Consider the following 21,329-nt stretch of genomic DNA (forward strand, 5'->3'; position numbering starts at 1 on the left):
TCTTATAAGATGTATAAAATGTGTTCCATTGTTTGCAGTTCATTCAACGAAGCTATTACAACTATAGACTTTGTGAACTAGGATTATTGAATCGTTCAAGTTTTCAGGCTGTTGGTTATTTTGAAATTTCATTTTGATTTCCGTTAATAGTTTTTCTTTCAGCAAAAATAAAGTCATATAGATCAGAATATCATTGCATGAGCTTAATCATTAACTTGCCAAAGCAAAAAACAGGAAACAAACACTTGTGATAGACAAGCAAAGCAAAAAGCCAAAACCAATGTTTTTTGCATTTAAGAAAACTGAAGGAACTAAAACAAAAAAAAAAGTTTCCAAACTAACGTCAATCTTCATCTGGTGGGAGGACTTTTGAACAACTTTTTCTCACTTGACCTAGATGACCAGTCAAGACTCCATGATTGGAGAGTTTAATCATTGCATCCTCGAAATCTGCACGGAATAAAGCTGGATTCTCAGAATAACGTCTCACCCATAACTCTGTCTTAGTATTGGTGGTAAGTTGCTGATCAGCAAACATCACCCCTTTCCCAAGCCTTAGTCTTCTATAGTATCTTGTCCCGAAATGAGCATCACCTCCTTCATTGTTAAAGCTCAAATCAATCACTCCATCAGTTTTGTTCTTCGAGTTCCCTGATGCAGGCAAGGAAGGTGCTGACCCAGAGCACATATGTGGAGATGGAGATGAAGACGGCGCAGAGAAGGGGCATACGGCTTTTAGTTCTTCAAGGAACTCTGGATTGAGTTCAGGGTCAGGTTTGCCTGTTCCTGAGAAGTTGTAGAGCCGGTTCTCGAAAAATATGCAGTGCGTAATGCCAATGCTGTGTGCTCCTGAATTAGTACAGTCAGAATATACAAATCAGGACAAAAGAGAGACATGTTTGAGATAACACGAGAGGGAATACCAAGTAGACTGACGGTTTCTTGCTCGTTAAATCCCTTGGAGGCAAATACATGAAGAATATCCGAGAGATTAGCATTTGGTGAAGGAAGCCATCGTTCTGCAGCTTCCTTGAAGGCCCCTAAACTATCTTTCCTTCCAGTTTCAACAACATATCGTGGACCACCTGCCTGAAAGGTTCACAAGGCAAGAGATTAGAAATATTAACATGGACAAACCAGAAGAGAGTAAGAGAGATGGGTATTCACCACTTTAACAGACTCTCTAGCAGCCAAGACAATAATGTCCGCGCAGGAAACAACTCCAGGACAGAAATGCTCGAGCTCAGACTTAAAATATCGTCAATCACATCTAACCCTTTCAAAGAGAGGTTCGGAGGTGCCTCTTTCTCAGATATCATAGATCCATCCGAGTCCAGAAGGACTGATGCATCACATCCCTGAGCACAAACAAAAATCCACTTTTTTAACACGAGAAACTTCAAAAAGTGAGCTAAAGGAATTCACAACATAAGATCATTTTCCAGTTGCATACAAACACAATGTCCCCAATTGCAACATGAACAACTTCAACAAGAACTAAAAGAAATCACAACATCAAATCATGCGTAGGCAAGATCAAGAGCCAGAAATCTATTGACCAAGCGGAATTCCCCTAATCTAATTTGCAAGATATCACAATAGGACGCTCCCTGAACAATATATTTTCACAAACAATCTTATCGTACTTGTAACAGACGAGATTACCAAAATCGAGATAGGTGGAAGAGGAAATCTGACCTCGACGAAGCAATCATGAAATAGGAGGCGGATGAGAGACGGAGCTATGCTAGGTCTACTATGGTGGACATCTCTGATCATTTTCCTAACGATTCTCTCTACCGAAGGGCAAGACTGGCGGTAGTAATCCGAGCTGAGCGAGTAAGATCGATCGTCATCCTCTTCTGCGATAGACACGTAGAAAGAGCTCACATCTTCTTCAACGGTGGATTTCATAAAATCCCTACCGCCGGTAAGATTTCCCGGTGTATCTTTCGCGAAACGGAGGTTAACGTTGCCAGATTTGGGGCCGTAAAACGCGACGTAGATGCTCAGCGCATAACGAAGCAGGTAGCGAAAGCGATCTTTTGATTTCCGAGAAAATTCATCTTCGTCTCTCCTTCTGATTCTCTTCTTCGTCTGCGATTTTGGGTTTGGGTACACTCTCGTCTCGTGAAAGCGAAATTGGGGAAGAAAAGGAGGGAAAGAAGCAACTTGCAAGTCTGCAACGGTGAGGAAGTCGAAATGAATTGACGGATATGCCCTCCAATTTACTGCTTAATGATTGTAATTTTTTGGATTGTAATTTTGGTAATGGGCTTAATTGGGTCTCACTTTTATTTTATGTTGGGCTTCTTTGATGTGTTGTATGTAAACTGCTCTCCCTTTTGGGCTTTTTTATAAAAGAAATGGACGACAAAAAAAAACTATTTATCACAAATAATATTTCGCATATGGACTGTATAATTTTTGTATTCGGGAAAGGACAGGTATCACTGGCTTTTCTTTTTCCTCTCTCTCGCTCTCTTTAGAGTCATTCACCCCAGACTAACTTGAAAACATTCTTACTGGCGGTTGCACAGATTACATTGTTGCTTCGATTTCTCAACATCTCTTCTTGCGCCAACATATTCCCTTCCTTCAAAAACAAAACATAAGCAGAGAGAGTTTTGTAGTTAAAGATTGGTGTTCTAAAGCAGTACAAGATTTTGAGATCTCAGGCAATGGCAAAGAAAGGCTTACTAGATTAGCATAGGCAGAAGCAAGAGATGAAAGTGTTGGGTACATATCAAGAACCGCCATGGCAATTTCCTCTGTTACCTGAGGGACCTGCGCACCAAAAAAAGTTTTGGAAAGTTGCAGAGAAAATCCACATTACTTATCAACAGCAGTCTATTCACACATCAGAGAATAGACAACCGGAATAAGCTTTACAAGTAAGATGAACAGTACCTGCATAAGCTGAATGGCAAAAACATCGCTGATTGTCATTTTATCGAGGTCTTGACACCTTTTGACAAAACTATCAAAACAAGGATACGAGACCGAGACTTTGCTCTGGTCATCGTTATTCACCAGCGACTTATAATACTGGTGTATCGATTTAGTGAGATAACCGTATTTTCTTAGCGTCTCCCCCAGCCCGTTTGTCCTCACCACATCAAATCCCTCCAGAATCTCCGTTGTGAAACAACTAGAAGCATATATAGATGATAATAAGTTTGGATCACAATTTTCTGAAGAAAATCTTCTGAAGAAAAATGCATTCTTACGCTGTCTTAATGCTTTCTGCTGCTTCAGACTGGTTTGGATCCCCTTCAATGATGTATATCAGCTTCTTGAATCCCGATCTCTATTTAGAATACCAATTCAAGAAAATGAGAAACAACCATCAACGAAACATATAGTACGTAGAAAACTTAGCAGTAGGGAATTCACATACCTGAAGTCTAAGTTTTTGGTCCCTATAGCGATTATCTCTAATTGACGAGCGTAAATCATCAACGTTCTTCCTCTCAACAATAAAATCCAGAACGTATTCAGTGCCAAGGCGCTTATGCCGAGCAATCCAGATACAATCCCCAACTGGTAATCGCCTAACCTACAGATTCAAAACCACCATTCCAAGTTAATCTCTGCAAATTTGAGATCTGTTGACATCTATCCAGGAAAACAAATGCAAACCTCAATCTTAATCTTGAACTCAGAGCATATGTAATCAACTATTTTCCTGGATCGTGATCTGTGAATAAGAAGATATGGGTTTAAGTGTTATAGTCTATTGTCACACTTTCATAAGTAAAGCATAAGAAAACTCGAGGAAAGTCAGCAGAGGAAGATTAAATGTTCCACGAACCCCTTAGTGGCAAACTGTTCACGGTCATCCAGTATCAAGATCACCAGATATTCTTCCTCAAACGCTTGTCCAAATGTAAGAGGAGGGAGGCATGGAATATTTGTAACTCCTTCGGTTCCATCTGAAGGTAACTTTGTAACCATGAAACAGTAAAGAACAAACAAAGCTGATTAACAATCCACTTGCTGCTGATCGTAAAAGAGTAATATACTAAACGCAAATGGTTACTTACAGAAGATGAGCAGGCTTTTAAAACATGACTCGAACCGGATGAACATGATTTTAAGGCGTTTCCATCATTGCAAGAGCGGAACTTCTTAGCAGCATGAGATCCCTCAAGATCAACTTGACCTGTAAATTTGTAGCTAATACTTCATAAAATGAAACATTCAACTTTTAACAGACGCAGTAATAGATATTAGATCATATGCTTGCTAAAGACCGTACAAGTTTGGGCTCTAGAAGGTCCTGCTGAATCTTCCGTCCTATTTGGAGAGCCCGAACAGGGAGTGTAAACTTCTGCTTGACGAAGATGGCACATCACAGATAGCCAGAGAGTTGATGGGTCTTTGTCCTGAGATCCAACTGAAACCTCTCTGAATGCAGCAGCGACTTGTTCCTTAGAATAACCAAACGGTGTAAACTGTAGGAGAAAACAAAAAATTAACACTGAGACAAACAATAATGTGTAAGAAAGAAATTTGTGCAAGAAACACTGTCAAAGAAAGCAAATTGAAGCTCCAATACCGTTTTGAAGGAGTACCTTTTCAATGATATTACTTGGAATGGCTGATTGTGCCCTTGATCTCGGAGCGGCATGTGTTTGTACTTCTTCTCTCATGGTACAAGAGGAGGTGGAATTTGGATTAGGTGTTTCCTTTGGCTGCTGTGCAGCATCCATTTCATCATCGGATAAGATGTCAAGTGTAGGTAATCCAGATCGCGTGATACATTCATTTGCTACTTCCCGGCCTTCGCCTGTCAGCATGTACCTATGAAAAAAAAACACTATCTCATCCTATTTATCAAGGCAAGGTCTACTTCTCTACACATAATACAAGTAAAAAAAGCACAAAATACATTAGGCAGAGTCTTGGAAATGAGTTTTTACTTTGCTGGGTTGCTAGATTTCACCACTAATCCCTTATCTATGAGTGTTTTCATGCAGTTCCATCCACTATACCACTCCTTCTTAGAGTTTCCCAGTCCTGCTTTTCCTTTCCCTTTCTCTGGCCTAGTCACAGGAATGGAAGAATCAACCGGAGAGCAATGATTTAGGTACAGAATTAACAGATTAGAGATTGGGGACGTGATAGATTCATACGCTACAGGAGCATGTGAGAGCCCACTCGCGTCAGCAGCATCAATAAGCTCTTGTTTGCGCATGAACTCTTTACCATTCGCAGTCTCTCTGGTAAACAAAAACAAAACGATTCTGTACTGAGGGAAAAGAAAGAGCACATTGAGAGGAAAACAAAGAGCACATTGTAAAGAACCTGTGCAACGTTATTAGTAAGGCAAAAGCCACAGAATTTCTTTGTGGAATGTACCGTCTTTTTCCCTTTGCTTTTTTTCCTGAAACAGAATAAAAAGCACTAAGTTTAAACCTTACATTGATATTTCATGTAAACAAATGTGGTATTAATAATGCTGACACCATTACCGTCAGAGTTTTCTGGTAAATCTTCTTGCTCAGAACTTCCAGCTCCAGTATCAAAATATCCTTTCATCATCTTAAGCATCCACTTACCAAAGCCCCTATGCAACAAATCCAGCCAAAATAAGAACCAAACACGGGTGGATACAAGCAAAGCCACCCAAAGGATAAAATCACTCAAAATCAGGTCTTTTTTTTTTGCATTTAAGAAACCAAAATTGATACAAATACACACTTTCCCTGGAACAAAGACACACTTTGATATTCTCCGATTTTACAACGATAAGAAACAAACAAATTCTCTGACTTTTGAACAGTCCCAACCCTCATGACTCCAACGTCAGATAAAACCAGCACAAAACCTTAGCAAAAACCTAAATTTACAGGAACAATCAATGCATGTGAAGTCAATAACAAAAATATATAAAACTGAGTATCATATTACTCTCTTTGTCACTGAATCATTCCATCACTCATTCAATACTGAAAAGGCGGAAAATTTCGAACCATAAACACAAAAAGGTCACATCTTTTCCATAATAAAGAAAATAGGCACCTCAAACAAAAATCGACTAACCCATTAAACCCAATACCAGCAAGAAGAGTAGAAAACCTAGGAAACGACATTTCACCTAAACCAAAAATCCATAGAGAGAAGAGAAGAAAAAGAAAGCAAGAAACATACTTGATCTGCGACAAGTCTTTAAGTGTGCTAATGGGATCCTTAGAGTCGCAGACATTTCTATAGGCCTTTAGAAATGTCCTCTCCAGATTTTCCGACAAACCCTTGGGCTTATCCGCGTATTCTCGCTTCTTCTGCAACACATAGTCCGCTAAACCTTGGTTCTCCGGACACAATACCCTTCTCTCGTCATCCATCACTAACCACTTCAAAGAGGATCAGAAGATCATCAAGTTCGCAAAAAGGGGAGAAAATTCTCGTAAAGGCTTGATCCTTGGTTTGCCGGGGAAGTGGAATTAAGCTTTTAGGCGTTTTCTTTGAGAATTTCAAAATTTGGGGATCCGACTAAACTACGCTTGATAAGGTCATGACGCGACGAGTCAAGAGCCTCTCCCTGAGGCGGAGACTTTTTGAGTGATAATAAACTTCCAATAAGACGACAATCTATCTGGTGGGTAACCTTACCAATGTACGTTCTCATTTTAATATTTTGCACAACAAATAAATATGTAATTCACCGAACATAATTATATTTCAATTCTAAACATGAACAATTCACTTGGTTCCATAAAGTTTTTTCAAGAATAATTTATGTTCGAGGATTAGTATGAACGTTTAAGTTCTCAAATGGTTTTGTGGAATGAATTGCTTGTGCTTGGGAAAACTATTATTCCCCACTTAAATTTACTTTTGTAATCATTATTGAATGAAATAAATATAATTTCTTTGTAAAACTTCAAGAAAAAACTATCGATTGTGTCGAGGTTCAAGGTTGTTTAGATGGATAACCGGATAACAAAATCATGATCGGCATTAGTTAACCAGACCACTAAACCACGATCTTCGAACCAGTTTATCATTTTGATTGCCACAACTTGATTGATTTGGTTCCACCACGAATAAGGTTAGCTCAGTGACAAGAAGCTAAGACCAACATTAGGCAGGAATTTTAGCAAGTCTAATAAAGTAATAAACGTTTGAATCAGGTTATAACATTTCCATCTCAAGGAATCAAAACAAAACTTTCAGTGTAAACCACGTACTCTAAAACTATTTACCCATTGAGATTCCTTCATTCAAAGTTCTTATATGAGAACCATGACTGAAACCACTCTCAATACCCAACACTAAGCCGAGAACGGAGATATCTTGCTTCTGATTCTCTTACACTTGCTTGTAAAAGAGGACATACGCTTGGTCGTGCAAAACCTGTTTTGTCCCTATGGCAGTCACTGAGGCATCATCAAATCTAAGCCACTGACCGTTCTTTCGTCGAGCATCTGTCGTGTAGTGTCCTTTTGAGGGATCCCTTCCATGGTGAGTAACAGTCGCCACAAGTTCATATTTTAAACCCTAAAAGAAGAACTTTGAGTAAGCATCGACAGATGGAGAGAGAGAGAGAGAGAGATGTAAAGGATAAACAGTTCTGTTTTCGACTTTATACCTTGTTGGAAGGAGAAACAAGAAGGTAGCGGCCTAAGTTGAGTTCGAGGGGAAAATGGACGGGTTTATGCAGCTTAGTACTCCCTTGGCTTCCGTAGCTAAAACGCATTAGGTGCAGAATCATTATCTTTGAGAGTTTCTGTATCTTTATCGACTTTCTAGCACTCACTACACCAGCCTGAAATGAGAGAACTCAAACAGGCAAATAGGCCAATTATTAAAAAAAATTTTCATAAAGAACCTTCTTCAACCAGTAGTATTATAGGAGTAAAAATCATGCTTCTAATATCCCACAGAATTAATATAGCGAGAAGAGAAAATAGTCTACCTTCCCAGTAACCGAGGCTCGATACCCTTCAAGATCTTCTGGGGCAGAAAACAAATGCAATGCATCTTCTATTGTAGTCACAGCTTCCGGGTGAATATCAAGGTGAAGTAAGAGATATGGCTGTACCGTAGCAGAATCTTTGTTCCCTGTTCCATACATGACATATGAGTGACTGATGAAACAGAAATTATATCATAACTTTTTAAAAGAAATTGAAAATGAATACAAAGAGTACAAATACCTTGTGCCTTCACTACGCTTCTAAGCTCCCCGCCGAATATAGCGCTGAGCTCAGTAGGAACAACGCTTTGTGTCCTAGTCACAGCTGATTTGTTTTTGGGTCCAACTGTTTCCCATTCATCATCATCGTTGGCAGAAGAAACAACCGAGGACTTAGAAGAAGTGGATTGTTCCCTGAGTTTCAGCAACTCATCATGCATTTGGTCCATAATAAAACTCAGAAACTCCTGAGCATCTTCCTGTCTGCCAAAACAAGCACAGAATATGTTTTACATATTTAAAACAGAGGAACATCAACATTCCAGACTGTGTGAGAAAGTCACAAACCTTGGCCGCCCAGACATGTTGTTGAGTACATCTGGGGTAAAATTTCTAAGTACTCCCTCAAACATGGCAGGTGTAAAAGGTCTACCATACTCAACAACGGCAACATTATTTCTGAAGCTTGAACTGCTTGGCACATCTAATTCAGAGATGAACTCGGAAAATGCAGCTAACGTTGGAGACTCAGCCTGATAGCACAGAACATGAAAAATCACAATAAGACCACAAACATAGAAAATAGAATTAAAGAATAGGGAGAAAAATGCAGGTGAGAAACCTTTGGAATATTTTGGAGTTGTATTCCCTGGAGGAGCTGCACAAAAGGAGAACACGAGAGTAAAGCCTGCAGCGTTGCATTGAGGAAGCACAAATTTCCAGCGTTTATTAATCCTCTTGGTGTAAAGTCTTTAATGGGCGGAAGGGACTCAGTAGCAACCATCTGGTTGTCCTTTCTTGGTATGCTGCCAGATGAAGAGTCACTTGACAAAATTTCGCTGTCCAGAGCTTGGAATTTTGAGCTCGAAGCTTTAAATAAAGAATCACCTTCACCATCTGACACACACAAGTTATCAAAACTAGTAGGATCTATTTTCATCGCCACACCATTGTTGAGAGATTTTCTGTCAGAGACCTCTTTTATAGTACCATTTTCTTCCACATGCTCTGGAACTCCTGAAGAGTGTTTCCCAGGGAGTTTTGGAACACTATCATTGCACTTATCAGAGCTGGAAGGTCTAGAAGCATCATGTCTCTTTTGAGACTCAGCAGATTGAAAACTTTTACCCTCCTTATGAGAGCTGGAGGGTCGAGATTTGACTGTCCCATCAGCCTGACCTTTCTTCAACTCGCCATTAGTATTTACTGAAGAATTTTCCGCAACAAGATTCAAGGAGCCGAATTGTATACTTCCCACACACTTCTCTTTATGAATCTGAGGAGCCTTAATGGGTTTCTGTTCAAGTAATGACCTTGTTTCATGTTCTGTAAAGGATCCAAACACAAATACCTGCCATGAACAAAATAAGGATAGGGAGCGTCATACAGGGAGACTAAAGCATATACATAGTTTTTATAGCACCAAATAAGCAAATTTAGGAAATGGAAATAATATGAAAGAGAATAATAGTCTCTCGCTGTATTATACAGTATAACCAAGCATCAACAAGAAATGATCAAAGTGAAGCTATAGAAACATACAAACTATAATATCAACTACCAATGATCAAAGGGAAAATACTTAGAAAATACTAGATTTTGCCCGTTTAAAGTTTACAGCTGAACAGATTCTAGATATTGCCCGTTTAAAGTTCACAGCTCTTGTCGCAAACACTTCAAAAAACGACAATAAGACCATCTCCACGAAACAAAACAGCCTAAAGACAGCTACTTTCTTTCTCGGGTGAGCTCCAATGCAGCTCTAAATTGTTCTAGACCATGAGAACTAAACCCTAACGCAACATTAGACAGGAAAAAAATCAAAGCTAAGAAACTCAGAGGCAGACAAAAGGTGGGAAATTTACCTTCTTTTCACTCATACTTGGCACATACAACGCAAGGGAGAAGAAATTGAAGAGCAGCACAACAGCCCACAACAAGTAATCTGATTCAGAGAGAGATCCAACGGAAACGAGATGAAAGAAGTTTCAAAACCGAAATAAAAATCTAGGGTTTGAGGCACCAACAACCCTGAATGAGAGTCGGCGACTTGAGGAGACATGAAAGGGGAAGAGGCGAGGAAGAAAGAGAGGATTTAGAAATGGAAGCCCCCCCTTGTCTGTTTTTCTCTGCAAATTCGAAATGGGGAATCATCCGAATTTGGAGGAGGTATGTAAGAGAGAGAGAGAGAGAGAGAGAGAGAGAGAGAGAGACAGACCTTTTGGGATGATTTGAGTAAAAAAATTAGGGTTCCTTCTCTTTGTCGGATAGTTTTGGTGGAGGAGTCGAGGACGGAGCTTAGCGCCGCGTTTGGATCTTCGTCTCCTCTTTCGTCAAACGCGTCGTCGCGTCTTTACAGTAAACATCTCGGTTCAATTTTCATTTCATTTCGGTTTTCTAACAAATATCAAACCATAATAACATTTATACCGGTTCGGTGTGATGCTTCTTAATTGTGGTGGTTCAAAGACTTACAACTATTCGATCAAACCAAACTTATCACAGTGATTCCGGTTTGGAATGGTTTCTTAGTTGTTACTAAATTCCGGTTTGGAGTGATTTCTGTACAACTATATCCTATGTCTCGGGTTCGAATCTTTTTGTCGGAAACTAATTTATTTTATCAAAAAGCCAAATATCGCCGACGACTCCACGGTTGCTTCACCGGTCCGTTTCTTCTTGGCCTGTTTCTTTTTTCTCTATTTATTTCTTTGGATTTTAATCTCTTCGATTTTCGATGAAGCTTAGACAGATGTTAACAATAGTTTCATGAAAATGGCTCCAACAAAATTTGTGTTTATTTATATAATCAAAAGTTCAAAACACTTCCACTCACAGATTTTCCGGCAAAAGTAGTCAAATGTGCAAGACTCATGTTCTCCGCAGTCTTCGCTGTTAATAAGATTCTGAAAGAAGGAAAGGTTAGTATTTTATTCGTGGTGGAGTCTCAATATAATAATATTATATATGTTGATTGATTTCTTCGATTCCTGAGCTGTTTACACATTCTCACCTTTGAAATTGATAGCTTTTGACTAATTATTGAAACAAAATCATGTAGGTCACGACGATGAGCTGCTGCTGATGTGAGAGACCTTTGTTTTTATTCGTTTACAAGGAGGGCAAAATACAAATTAGAGAAGGAGAAGAAGGAGACAAAACAATGAGTGTCTCTTTGAGTGTGATGACATTCAATCTTCACGATGATCAACCTGAAGAAAGCCCTAACTCATGGCAGAAAAGGAAGGATTTGTGTCTCAGTGTCATCACCAGTTACTCCCCCATCGTTCTCTGCACCCAACAAGGTTCCATTCTCTCTCTCTTTTCCTTTTCTTGTTCCATGGATGAATCTATGCTTGTTAGATCTTGATTTAGTATTTGTGATCTGGGTATATTTGTGTGTTCTCCAAGATGGAATTTTGAGTATTGAACAGAGATGTGATTTTGTTTTTGATCTTCTGTTTCCTGTTTCCTTTGTTTCAGGTGTGAAGTCGCAGTTGGATTATCTTCAGCAGGGCTTGCCAGGTATATATACTATCTCTTTGATTTATAAAAGTATAATTTTCGGCTTAAATGGTGTTTGAGTTATGTGACTATTGATGAGATAGATAGATGTAATTGAATTCTGTTTGGATGCAGTGTATCAGATTCTTCAAATCTGTACAGTTTTTAGTTCAATCAGTGTGAATCTCGATATCAATCATAGACCATTCTTCTTGTTCTTAATTTACGACGTGAATCTAGTGAGATCTAGATTTAGATTCTATTTTTAGTATATGCTGGTATTGCCTAAATCTGATAGTCCATTTGTCAAAACCACTATCCTCAAGTTAGCGTTTTAAACTACAAAACCAGTGTACTAGATGTGTCTGTTGTATGGTAATGGTATGATGATGGTGGCATTGTTTACTTTGTTATTTCTTTCTGCTTGCCTTAGCTAAGAATGAAAGAGCTAGCTTCTAGTTCCACATGCCTTGACAATACTTCAGTTTGCATTTTGTCCTTGAATCTAAAAGAGATGGTCGTACTCTTCGCTTGCAGCCTATGATCAGTTTGGCATATCAAGAAAAGGGTCTCAGGATGCCACTGATGAATCTTGCACCATCTTCTACAACAAGGAAAAAGTAAGACTATTATTAATGAAGCTACATCAATGATCAATGGCACTTTCTTGACGATTAAATTTCCCCTTATTTTATGCTAATTGAAGGTAGAGCTGCTAGAGGGTGGAACTTTTTGGTTGTCAGAGTCTCCCTCGGTCCCTGGAAGCACGGCATGGGGTTCTGCAGTTCCTTGTATAGCGACATGGGCCATATCCTGATTACTCATGGGGTTGATTATAGCTAAACTGTAATTAGATTAGTATTTGGGTTTGATTCCTTTTGTCCTATAAATCAGGATTTTGTGTTTTCTTTGACAAGCTGCCTACACATTCCAACTGAGACAAGTGGAGCCGCCGGGTTTTTCGTTTCAGATAGTCAACACAAACTTGGATGAAATCAGTCCTCGTGCTCGTAGGCGAAGTGCTTTGCTCACATGGCAACACATAGCATCATTACCTCCCACCTTGCCCGTTGTGTACTGTGGAGGATTCAACACACAGAAAGAATCAACAACCGGGCGATTTCTGTTGGGCAGATCTAGGTACCTTAATATCACCTTCACAAGTTTTTTTTTGCTTTTTACTCATTTCATAGCTATACTATTCTACACACTCTGGTCAACTAGTTTCAACTCAAAGTATATTTCCTTATTTGACTGCTGAAATTTTGGGTATTCATTCAACTTGTAGAGAGCATGGTGTGGTAGGGGACATGAGAGATGCATGGCCAAGTGCCCGAGTACGTAAAAATGCCGCTCTTATTAGAACATATCATGATTTCAAAGGTGAAGAAAATGAATCATTTTCACCCTCTTATGAGTTTATCTCCAGAGCTCCCTTGTATCATAACATATTGGGCCTTTGTTCAGGTGATAAGCAGGGAACGGTCGAGTTCCTGAAGCTAATATTCAGAGCGCTATGCCTCTGCTGGGACCGACAAACACAAGATCTACACACGGATTGGATACTCTACAGAGGCCGGTCTGTAGTTCCCGTAATGTGCGAGGTGGTAAATGATAAGATCGACGAGTTGTATCCTTCGTCTCACTACCCTGTGTTTGCTGAGTTTATGCTTCCTCGTTCTGTAAGAATGCTAGAAACTACTACTCCTGTTCCTGCTCGTGCTCAAGAGGAAGCTAGAACACTTGTCATGTCTTAAGCTTTGGCAAAATGCTGATTGTTGTTGTGCAAATTATCTCTGTTTCCTCTCAGAGCCTTATTGGTTTGAGCTATATAACTTGTTCAAAAGAAATAACTATTTTTTTGTCTACTTTTGTTCCAAGACGAACGACAACCTTAAAAAAATTCAGCTGTCAATAAACTTTTAATTAGGCTAGTGATGCTATGGTAAAAGAAAAGCATCGAAAAACTTGGATTAAGCTCGTAACACCACTCTTGGAATGTCATGTGCCTGACGTTGGACTCATTCTGTTTTCAATACATTCTAATAACATTGACTACACTCTGAAGTGATTGGTTTGGAGCAGTTTGTTCTTACTTGACCTAGAGGACCAGTCAAAACATGATAAAAAGAACAACATTTTTCTCGAGGACAAGAAAGGAAAACAATAACATTTGAAAGACCATCAATTATTAGAGTAAATCATTCCGAACACAATGAGTGGTCTCTAATTTAAGAAGAAGAAGAATTGTTCTGTACCCACTCAACGAGTGTCGCAACTCCAAACCCAGTCGCAGCTTTCTTCTTCTCGTTCCACACCGGTCCCGCCATATCTATGTGCATCCACTCAACCTTTTCGCTCACAAACTGCAACCATTTACCAAACCCGGTTCTTCATTAGAGAACAATAATGCAAGTATTGAAGTGTGTTCTTTGTTTATTTTTCTATCAAAATTCTCACCTGTTTCAAGAAGAGAGCCGCGGTGATCGATCCACCTGCTCGGCCTCCCGTGTTAACCATATCTGCAACACCAGATTTCATCATCTCCCAGTAACTCTCTTCTAATGGCATTCTCCATAGCTTTTCTCCGCTCCTCTCTGATGCAGCAATTACCTCCTTGGCAAGGTTATCATTAGGTGTATATATGCCTGTACGAAACGAAAAACCAAACCGATTCTCAATTATCATGAGTACATGTTACTCTGATTGCTTTTAACACAACCTTATTTACCTGCCATGGATGATCCAAGAGCAACAATACAAGCTCCAGTTAAAGTTGCGAGGTCAACAATCTGCACGTTAATGCAAAAACCAACAAAAAAAATTGTTGAATTAGCCTCCTCTATCTTGTTAATAAATGCAAAAAAAAAACTTTCCAACAATACCTTATCGACGCCCTGGTTGCAAGCATAAACTAGAGCATCTGCAAGCGTTAGTCGACCTTCAGCATCTGTATTGTTGACCTGCGCAATATCGCCAACAAATTAGTTTGGTGTAAGAGAAAAGACAACTCAATTTGAAGCTGAAATCATATTGGAAACAATATTACCATACCTCAATTGTCTTTCCATTTGAGGCTGTGATGACATCTCCTGGTCTCATTCCAGTACCACTTATCATATTCTCGCAGGCTGCAACAATGAAGTGCACCTGACAGTACAAAGAGGCATTTGTTTACCAACATTCACTGAACTCAAAAATTCAAGCTTCGTGAGATAAACTTACCTCAACCCCGGGAGGCTTAATTTGACCAATGGCTTTTGCAGCGCCAAGAACAGCAGCTGAACCCCCCATATCGAATTTCATAAGCTCAATTAAGCAACCAGGTCCGGTCTTAATGTTGTAGCCACCACTGTGAACAAAAGCCATAAGGTCAATAACCAGAAAGAAATTGATGCAGAAAACAGAAGACAACGGCTCCGGTGAATCGGTGATTACCTGTCAAATGTCAATCCTTTCCCAACAAGAGCAAGCTTGGTCTTGACAGGGCCGCTAGAAGGTTTGTAGACAAGGTGGATGAAATGAGGTGGATTAGCTGAAGCAGCAGCAACAGCGAGATAAGAACCCATCTTCAACTCTTTGCATTGCTCCTCGTTCAAGATGTTAGCAGTCATGACATCACTATACATGGAAGCCAGCTTTGAGGCCTCCTCAGCTAGTACAGCTGTAAGATAAAACGTCACAGAATATTAAATACACCTACTAATAAGCATGAAAATCCGAGGCTATGATGCTCAAGAAACAATCCATACCAGGGGTGAGAACGTTGGCAGGAGAATTAACGAGTTCCCTCCCGAAAATTACGCCATAAGAAACATCCTCAGCATACTTAAGCTTCTTTTCTAGTTCAGGTCCAGTTCCAAAGCCAATGATATCCACAGAATTAAGACATGGTTTTTTTGACTCGGACTTATACCTGCTGTCTTCAAACAAACCAAGCACTGTGCCTGCCACAAGTGAAAAATGATTCACACAGATCAGTTCCAATAACCGTAACGAAACAAGAATCTGTGTTAAGTGAAGAATTCACAACAACAACAACAACAACAGACAAACAAGCACCTGAAGCTATAGCTGAAGCAGAACTGAGCTTGGATTCGTTAGAAACACTCTCGGAAGAGGCGAGAACAACTGCAACGCTGCTAGCTTGAGAAGCTTTTGCAGCTGCAGCAACAGCCTCGCCGAGACTCTGAAAAGCCGAAGGAGATGAAGCAGATTTTCCAAGACCAATCAAACCGACCCGCTTTGACCCGAGACCCGGAAGCCTAAGAACTGTTGACTGCCCGGGTTTCCCGGAGAAATCTTCCTCAGAGGAGACATCAGCGAGAAGTCCACCCAAGTGAGCATCAAGCTTCTTCAGAATCGGGTTCTCAAACATGGAGTTGGCGTCCTTAGCCATGTCTTTCTCCGTCACACCAACCGCGAGTATGTCCCCTTTCCATTCCGTCACGTCCATCTCCTTCGCCGCGAATGAAATCTGATACAGAAAACCGACGAATCGAAATCAAACTCTCGATCACGAAATCTCTGACTATACTTGACCATAATTGATTACGAATCTCTCTGATTAAACTGCGTTTTGAAACTTTGCACAACTTCTTAATCCGAAAGAGTAAAACGAATAATAAAAACAATCAAATTCAATACAAAGGAAGCCACTACAATCGAGTTTGGGACACATAATAGCAAAACCGAATGATCCCATAAGCGATGAGAGGACTAACCTTAGGATGATCGGTGGAGTTGGCTTGAGTGAGGCCGAGAGTAGCGTGTGCGAGTGTGTGAGCCATGGCTCTGGCTCCTGAAGAACAGTAAAGAGGCGTTACGGCGAGAGCGAGTCTAAGGCGAGGCGGCAACCGGAACCGGACGAAACTCGAGGAGAAAGGTGAAGAAGAAGAAGAGAAGGAACGGTAATGGAAGCGAGAAGAAGAAGAAGAAGCAAAAGATGTAATCAAAGTGACTGCCATTTGAGTGACGACGATCCGAGCTTCTTATATTTATAAGGAGACGAAGCCGCCGTGTGCTATCCGATGACTGATGATGACTATACTGCTACATTTTACTTTGACTCCGCATTTGCTACTATCCGACCCGGCCCACCCAATACGGGTCCGTATCTGACCCGTTCTTAACTTATATGCCTACGTCTTTTTTTTTTTTTGTGTGCGAATTACATGTACTAGTACATGTTTATTTGTGCTTGTCTAGTTCAGGAAACTATCTGGACAACAGTATATACATACCTATTCGAAATATTATCCGCTTTAGATTAAGGAAATTTCTTAAAACATACACATATTGTATTACAGTTTTTCAAGATTGCATGTACGATGATATCTCTGTACAAAACCATTAACATAGTGCAAAAAACAATAGAACTGGGTCTCATAGCACAAAAGCATAGTGCAACCACTGTTTCCGCAAATCTTTATTTGTGAATTCTGATACAAAACCAAAAAATATCCAGAAGCCTGAGCCAATTCCATTACAAGTAAAAAGCAAAATCAAACAGTGGTGAGAAACGAGATAGCTAAAGGCAATCATGTTCATATCTTAGGAGCCTAGAAAATTACCACTAACTATCAAGAAGGCCTTCTCGTCCTTTCAGCGACTAGTTTTTAACAACAAAAAAAAACTAATCTTCTCACTAAGCAACTAGCTCAGACTTTGGTTGCTCTGTTTGCCCAGCCTTGGAAGGCCTATGGATAATCTTTGGTTCTGGTTTCTCAATTCCTTGTATATCGGTTATTCTCAACTTTGTTAATTCCTGGACATAAATTTTGAATGATTAAAAACAACAAACATACTTCATGGAAAGAGCTCGAATAAAGGTAAATGACAAAGTTGAGACAAAGAAGGGAGTTATACCTGTCGATGTCCTCTTGTTCTTCTATAATTCTTTCTACGTTTCTTTTTGAAGATGAGCACTTTTTCATCCAATGCCTGTCACTCATACGTATTGAACTAAGTTAACAAAAACAATTTTTTTTGAAGCATTCCGATGCTGTGGTGTTAAACGAATAGATGAGCACTAATCTAGCAACTTGTTGACCATACATAGCTCCACAAGACTTTCAAAATCTTATCAGTAGCTGATTTGATTTAGCTTCTCTAGTCCATATTAAAATTCAACAAGCAACTCTGATCATAGCAAAAGTTTCATAAGTGCTTAAACTATCACCAATCATCCTCTTTTCAATCGTCAATTTTTCTTATGCAAAGGTTCACCAGTATTATAAAACACCAAGCAAGACAATGAGTCACTTACATGCTCTTCAACTACAGCATGAACAGTCGCATCAGGCAGGATAGGCCTACCAATAATCGTCTGGCTTGCCGAGCCCAATAGAAGAACCTTGGTCAGTATCAACTGCATGGGAACAGAAAGAGACAAGATTCAGCAACAATTAGAATTGGTAAAACAAATGCAAATGCTCTTCTTTCTTAAGAGAGAACCTAGCAAGCATACCTTATCGTTTATGTCACAGAATTTCAATTTCTCTGTGAAAATGGAGTCCCCGTTGCTTACTTTGAACTGATGCGAACCAATCTACGCGAGAGCAATCAAACATTCGACATCAGCGAGAGTGTGAAAATGAAACTAGGAGTTTTGTAGAACACCAGAGAGAACAGACACAAAACCTGAACAACGGCAAACACTGGTTCATAGGGTTTGAAGAGTCGCTCCGAAGGTTGGAGAGGACCCATCACCTTATACCCTATCTCCGCCGCCGCCTCCACTTTCTCCGCCGGTGAATATTCCCTTTCTACTTCCATTTCCGCCGAATCCTCGTAGTCCTCCTCATCATCATCTCCTTCGCTGCTGTCTTCACCTTCATCACTATCGTTTGTGTTCGAAGAGAAACGGCAACCTTGAGAGCGATACGAAAGACTGTACCATGGCAAATCCCTAGTAAGAGATCGATTCGGAATCACGATCCTATTAGTAATGCTGGTCCTGGAAAGCTCTAAACCCGGAAATGAAGAGATCGAGCGCGTATGATTGACGGAGAGAACCGTCGTGGCCCGGCGGCTTAGCTCGCGAAGGCATCGAAGGCTCGTCATCGGAAAGCACGAATAGACTTTAGGGTTTACTACAGAGAGGGGTTTTTGCTCTCGTCGTTTTGTCTGCTTCAAGTTTCAGAAGACCCTCTAAATGAACCAGAGGCATATTGACTCAATTTGTACTGGTTATTGGTTAAGACGTAAGAGAGAGAGTGATGCAAATGAAGAAATATAATTACTTGGGAAGATACTAGATTAACATTCAAACCATTACTAAGCAACACAAAACCTGATTTTCTAATAATAATCATAGATATCTTCATGGTTTTTTATTTATTTATTATATAACAAAAACAAGAAGGCAAAAACTGAGTTAATAGACTCTAACTTAAAAATACATACAATCAGCACTGCTTTATTTCGAATCCAATGCTCAACAAAGTCCGAGCCGATTCCATCACTTTCTCGCCACCAACATCCAATGCTTCACTGCTCTGCTTCTCATTTTCTCGCCCTACCGAGCACTGGCTTGAAGTGGGAATGTTCACCTGATCATCTGACCTGGTTCTCATTGATGTAGGAGCCGCTGCAGCCACAAGCATTGAGCTAGGAGGACCATGGCGTTTCTTTGGCACCGGCATGTCGTGGTTGTGTACTTCTTTGTATGTGATTATGACAGCTGTTTTGTTCTCTACTGCTGTCTCAATGTGTTTACGGACAGGACAACCCGCAGATGTACATCGGTAGTAGTTCCTGAATGTTTGGAGCAGGACACATCAAATCATTGACGAATAAGAAACGTTTTAGATGATATAAATGGGTAAATGCGTTTGGTTTATACCTCGGATTAGAATTCCCTTTCACCATTTTCTGCCCGTATTTACGCCATCTGTATCCATCACCAGAGATCCCAACATCACCAGCTGCGTGTACTACGACTTTATGTTTCTTTCCAGGTTTGGAGACAAAATCTGAACTTTGTGAGTTATCCTTTTTCAGTCTGAAACACACACGATCAAAGAGAGAGAGAAAATAATTTATGTTAATGTTATCTCTCAACATGAAGGGTAAGCACCGACAACCAAAATTCTACAAAACTTGCCTTCGTTTTGGCTCTGGTTCCTCCACAGCTTCGTTCTCAAAATGTCTCTTCCGTTCAATGATTGTTTGACAGATGTTTTCTTTACTTGAAACGGACGGATCTGAACCGCTAGGGACACTTGCTGTTTCTCTTACTACTTTATTATCCTCTGAAACAGGAGTGATAGCTGATGCAGCTCTAATCTCTCTCAGGGAGAAGCTACTCTTCCGTGGAGGTTCATGGCTATGCAAACCTTTGTTAACAATCTCTATCACATTTCCTGAATCATTGGAGCATTCAATTTTCTTAGCACAACAATCAGAATACGTGCACCTGTAGTAGCTCCGGGAGCCCTTGGGACTTTTAACCTGCTTTTGTCCATATTTTCTCCAATTGTAGCCATCAGGAGCCGGTGTCCTCAGAACCGGAGAAACCAACAAGTTGTTAACCACGCAGGAATCAGGTTTTTGCTCTTGTTTAGTTGGAACTGAAACAAGCGATAGGCCTTGTGCATCACCTTGTGCAGATGAAGGATCCACCATTGATGGATCTGGCGATACAGCCAGGCCAGGAGATGTTTCTACCTCGCGATTTTCAGCTGAAACTTTATCAACCGGCATAATCGCACTTACAACATTTTCCTTGCCGCTATCTTTCTCCTGCCAATGTGCCACAGGAAAAAGAAAAAAAAGTCAACTGTCACGCCTTTACTTGTTCTTACAAGTTAAAACCACTATGATGACTAGTCATCCCACGTACTAGTATAATCACTAAACAGGTATTCTTCAAAGATAAAAGCTTTCTTCTTCTGGTCAATAAGAAATCAAAAATGTCAATTTTTCAAACAGCTTGAACTAGTAACAAGTGATAAAAACTATACTTTTACAATAAAGTCTGAAGAGTTAGTGAGCAATTATCAAAATGATCACATCTACTACACTGAAGTGAACTTTGTAGATTTCGTAACTTCAAATTTTACACTTTCCAGCACAATCAATGTCTGGAGAGAGAATCTAACTTGTTAGTGAGAAGAAATCAGCTAAGAAATGAAACAAAAAAATTCACAGTCCAGTGAAAAGAAGAAGAGTGTCTAGCAACTCACCTTCGCCTCTTTTACATCTTCACCATTTGGTTCCACAGCCGAATTTTCTCGAGCACCTTGTAAACATCATTTCGTCAAAATCAAACCCACGTATAAAATCAACCAAGAATTTTGGGAGATAAACCGTTACCTTCAACTTGATCCTTAGCTAGGGTATCTCGCACAGACTCATCATGTAAATCTTCTTTATCCGCATCGGTAACTCCAAATGATTCTTCGTCTCTGAGTTGACTCAATCCGTCATTACACAGCTCCTTCTCCGGTTCTACTTTCTCGCTCTTGTCTGTCTCCACCGCGTAAACCTCAGCTTCGCTCCCCTTCTCCTCCATGGGACGATTCTACTGTCCTGTACTTTAATCTCTCTCTCGTGTCGGAGAGAGTAAAAGAACAAATTCGGTAGCAACAAAAGCAGCCGCTTTCCGACCGATCCCTGTCCAGCGTTGCGTTTTGATCCTTAAAGCTTCTGCCTTTAAAAACAAAAAACAAAAGCGAAA

General features: G+C 40.0%; 6 protein-coding genes and 1 pseudogene across 10 annotated transcripts; 1 reads left to right on the forward strand and 6 right to left on the reverse strand.

The window, feature by feature from the left end:
* Positions 1-343: 343 nt before the first annotated feature.
* Positions 344-2,066, reverse strand: LOC18030855 (annotated as a pseudogene).
* A 311-nt stretch (positions 2,067-2,377) lies between these two features.
* On the reverse strand, positions 2,378-6,505 carry LOC18030856 (crossover junction endonuclease MUS81). 2 transcript variants are annotated; one of them, XM_006412586.2, is made up of 15 exons: positions 6,157-6,505; positions 5,478-5,572; positions 5,311-5,389; positions 5,139-5,225; positions 4,926-5,048; positions 4,578-4,806; positions 4,262-4,457; positions 4,047-4,165; positions 3,815-3,945; positions 3,643-3,700; positions 3,401-3,559; positions 3,231-3,310; positions 2,911-3,151; positions 2,701-2,787; positions 2,378-2,596 (listed from the first exon to the last, which is right to left on the reverse strand). In XM_006412586.2, the coding sequence occupies exons 1-15, from the start codon at positions 6,348-6,350 to the stop codon at positions 2,492-2,494; spliced, it is 1,983 nt and encodes a 660-aa protein (XP_006412649.1). In that variant the 5' UTR covers positions 6,351-6,505; the 3' UTR covers positions 2,378-2,491. The 2 variants fall into 2 exon arrangements, with proteins under 2 accessions (XP_006412649.1, XP_024005271.1); XM_024149503.1 differs by having other exon boundaries at positions 2,420-2,592.
* A 602-nt stretch (positions 6,506-7,107) lies between these two features.
* On the reverse strand, positions 7,108-10,501 carry LOC18030857 (ubiquitin carboxyl-terminal hydrolase 24). Of its 2 annotated transcripts, XM_024149562.1 has the most exons (8): positions 10,362-10,501; positions 10,009-10,272; positions 8,766-9,494; positions 8,492-8,676; positions 8,166-8,407; positions 7,925-8,070; positions 7,598-7,774; positions 7,318-7,506 (listed from the first exon to the last, which is right to left on the reverse strand). In XM_024149562.1, the coding sequence occupies exons 2-8, from the start codon at positions 10,021-10,023 to the stop codon at positions 7,318-7,320; spliced, it is 1,683 nt and encodes a 560-aa protein (XP_024005330.1). In that variant the 5' UTR covers positions 10,024-10,272; positions 10,362-10,501. The 2 variants fall into 2 exon arrangements, with proteins under 2 accessions (XP_006412650.2, XP_024005330.1); XM_006412587.2 differs by lacking the exon at positions 10,362-10,501 and having other exon boundaries at positions 7,108-7,506; positions 10,009-10,023.
* Positions 10,502-10,769: 268 nt separating this feature from the next.
* On the forward strand, positions 10,770-13,512 carry LOC18030858. Of its 2 annotated transcripts, XM_006412588.2 has the most exons (9): positions 10,770-10,810; positions 10,982-11,064; positions 11,205-11,448; positions 11,627-11,668; positions 12,185-12,267; positions 12,354-12,455; positions 12,573-12,787; positions 12,936-13,030; positions 13,115-13,512. In XM_006412588.2, the coding sequence occupies exons 3-9, from the start codon at positions 11,307-11,309 to the stop codon at positions 13,402-13,404; spliced, it is 969 nt and encodes a 322-aa protein (XP_006412651.1). In that variant the 5' UTR covers positions 10,770-10,810; positions 10,982-11,064; positions 11,205-11,306; the 3' UTR covers positions 13,405-13,512. The 2 variants fall into 2 exon arrangements, with proteins under 2 accessions (XP_006412651.1, XP_006412652.1); XM_006412589.2 differs by lacking the exon at positions 10,770-10,810 and having other exon boundaries at positions 10,817-11,064.
* Positions 13,513-13,670: 158 nt separating this feature from the next.
* On the reverse strand, positions 13,671-16,736 carry LOC18030859 (leucine aminopeptidase 2, chloroplastic). Of its 2 annotated transcripts, XM_006412590.2 has the most exons (10): positions 16,372-16,614; positions 15,710-16,124; positions 15,400-15,594; positions 15,086-15,311; positions 14,873-14,999; positions 14,702-14,797; positions 14,533-14,610; positions 14,379-14,439; positions 14,108-14,295; positions 13,671-14,013 (listed from the first exon to the last, which is right to left on the reverse strand). In XM_006412590.2, exons 1-10 carry the CDS (start codon positions 16,612-16,614, stop codon positions 13,879-13,881), a joined length of 1,764 nt encoding a protein of 587 aa, XP_006412653.1. In that variant the 3' UTR covers positions 13,671-13,878. The 2 variants fall into 2 exon arrangements, with proteins under 2 accessions (XP_006412653.1, XP_024005155.1); XM_024149387.1 differs by having other exon boundaries at positions 14,379-14,610; positions 16,372-16,736.
* Positions 16,737-17,040: 304 nt separating this feature from the next.
* On the reverse strand, positions 17,041-18,784 carry LOC18030860 (50S ribosomal protein L21, mitochondrial). The gene is made up of 5 exons (XM_006412591.2): positions 18,290-18,784; positions 18,117-18,197; positions 17,916-18,017; positions 17,516-17,590; positions 17,041-17,414 (listed from the first exon to the last, which is right to left on the reverse strand). The coding sequence occupies exons 1-5, from the start codon at positions 18,710-18,712 to the stop codon at positions 17,295-17,297; spliced, it is 801 nt and encodes a 266-aa protein (XP_006412654.1). The 5' UTR covers positions 18,713-18,784; the 3' UTR covers positions 17,041-17,294.
* A 190-nt stretch (positions 18,785-18,974) lies between these two features.
* On the reverse strand, positions 18,975-21,269 carry LOC18030861 (probable WRKY transcription factor 32). The gene is made up of 5 exons (XM_006412592.2): positions 20,966-21,269; positions 20,836-20,891; positions 19,755-20,392; positions 19,494-19,652; positions 18,975-19,405 (listed from the first exon to the last, which is right to left on the reverse strand). Exons 1-5 carry the CDS (start codon positions 21,162-21,164, stop codon positions 19,057-19,059), a joined length of 1,401 nt encoding a protein of 466 aa, XP_006412655.1. The 5' UTR covers positions 21,165-21,269; the 3' UTR covers positions 18,975-19,056.
* Between the last annotated feature and the right edge of the window lie 60 nt (positions 21,270-21,329).

This window comes from Eutrema salsugineum, unplaced genomic scaffold, assembly GCF_000478725.1.
Source record: "Eutrema salsugineum unplaced genomic scaffold, Eutsalg1_0 scaffold_1, whole genome shotgun sequence".
Lineage (NCBI taxonomy): Eukaryota > Viridiplantae > Streptophyta > Magnoliopsida > Brassicales > Brassicaceae > Eutrema > Eutrema salsugineum.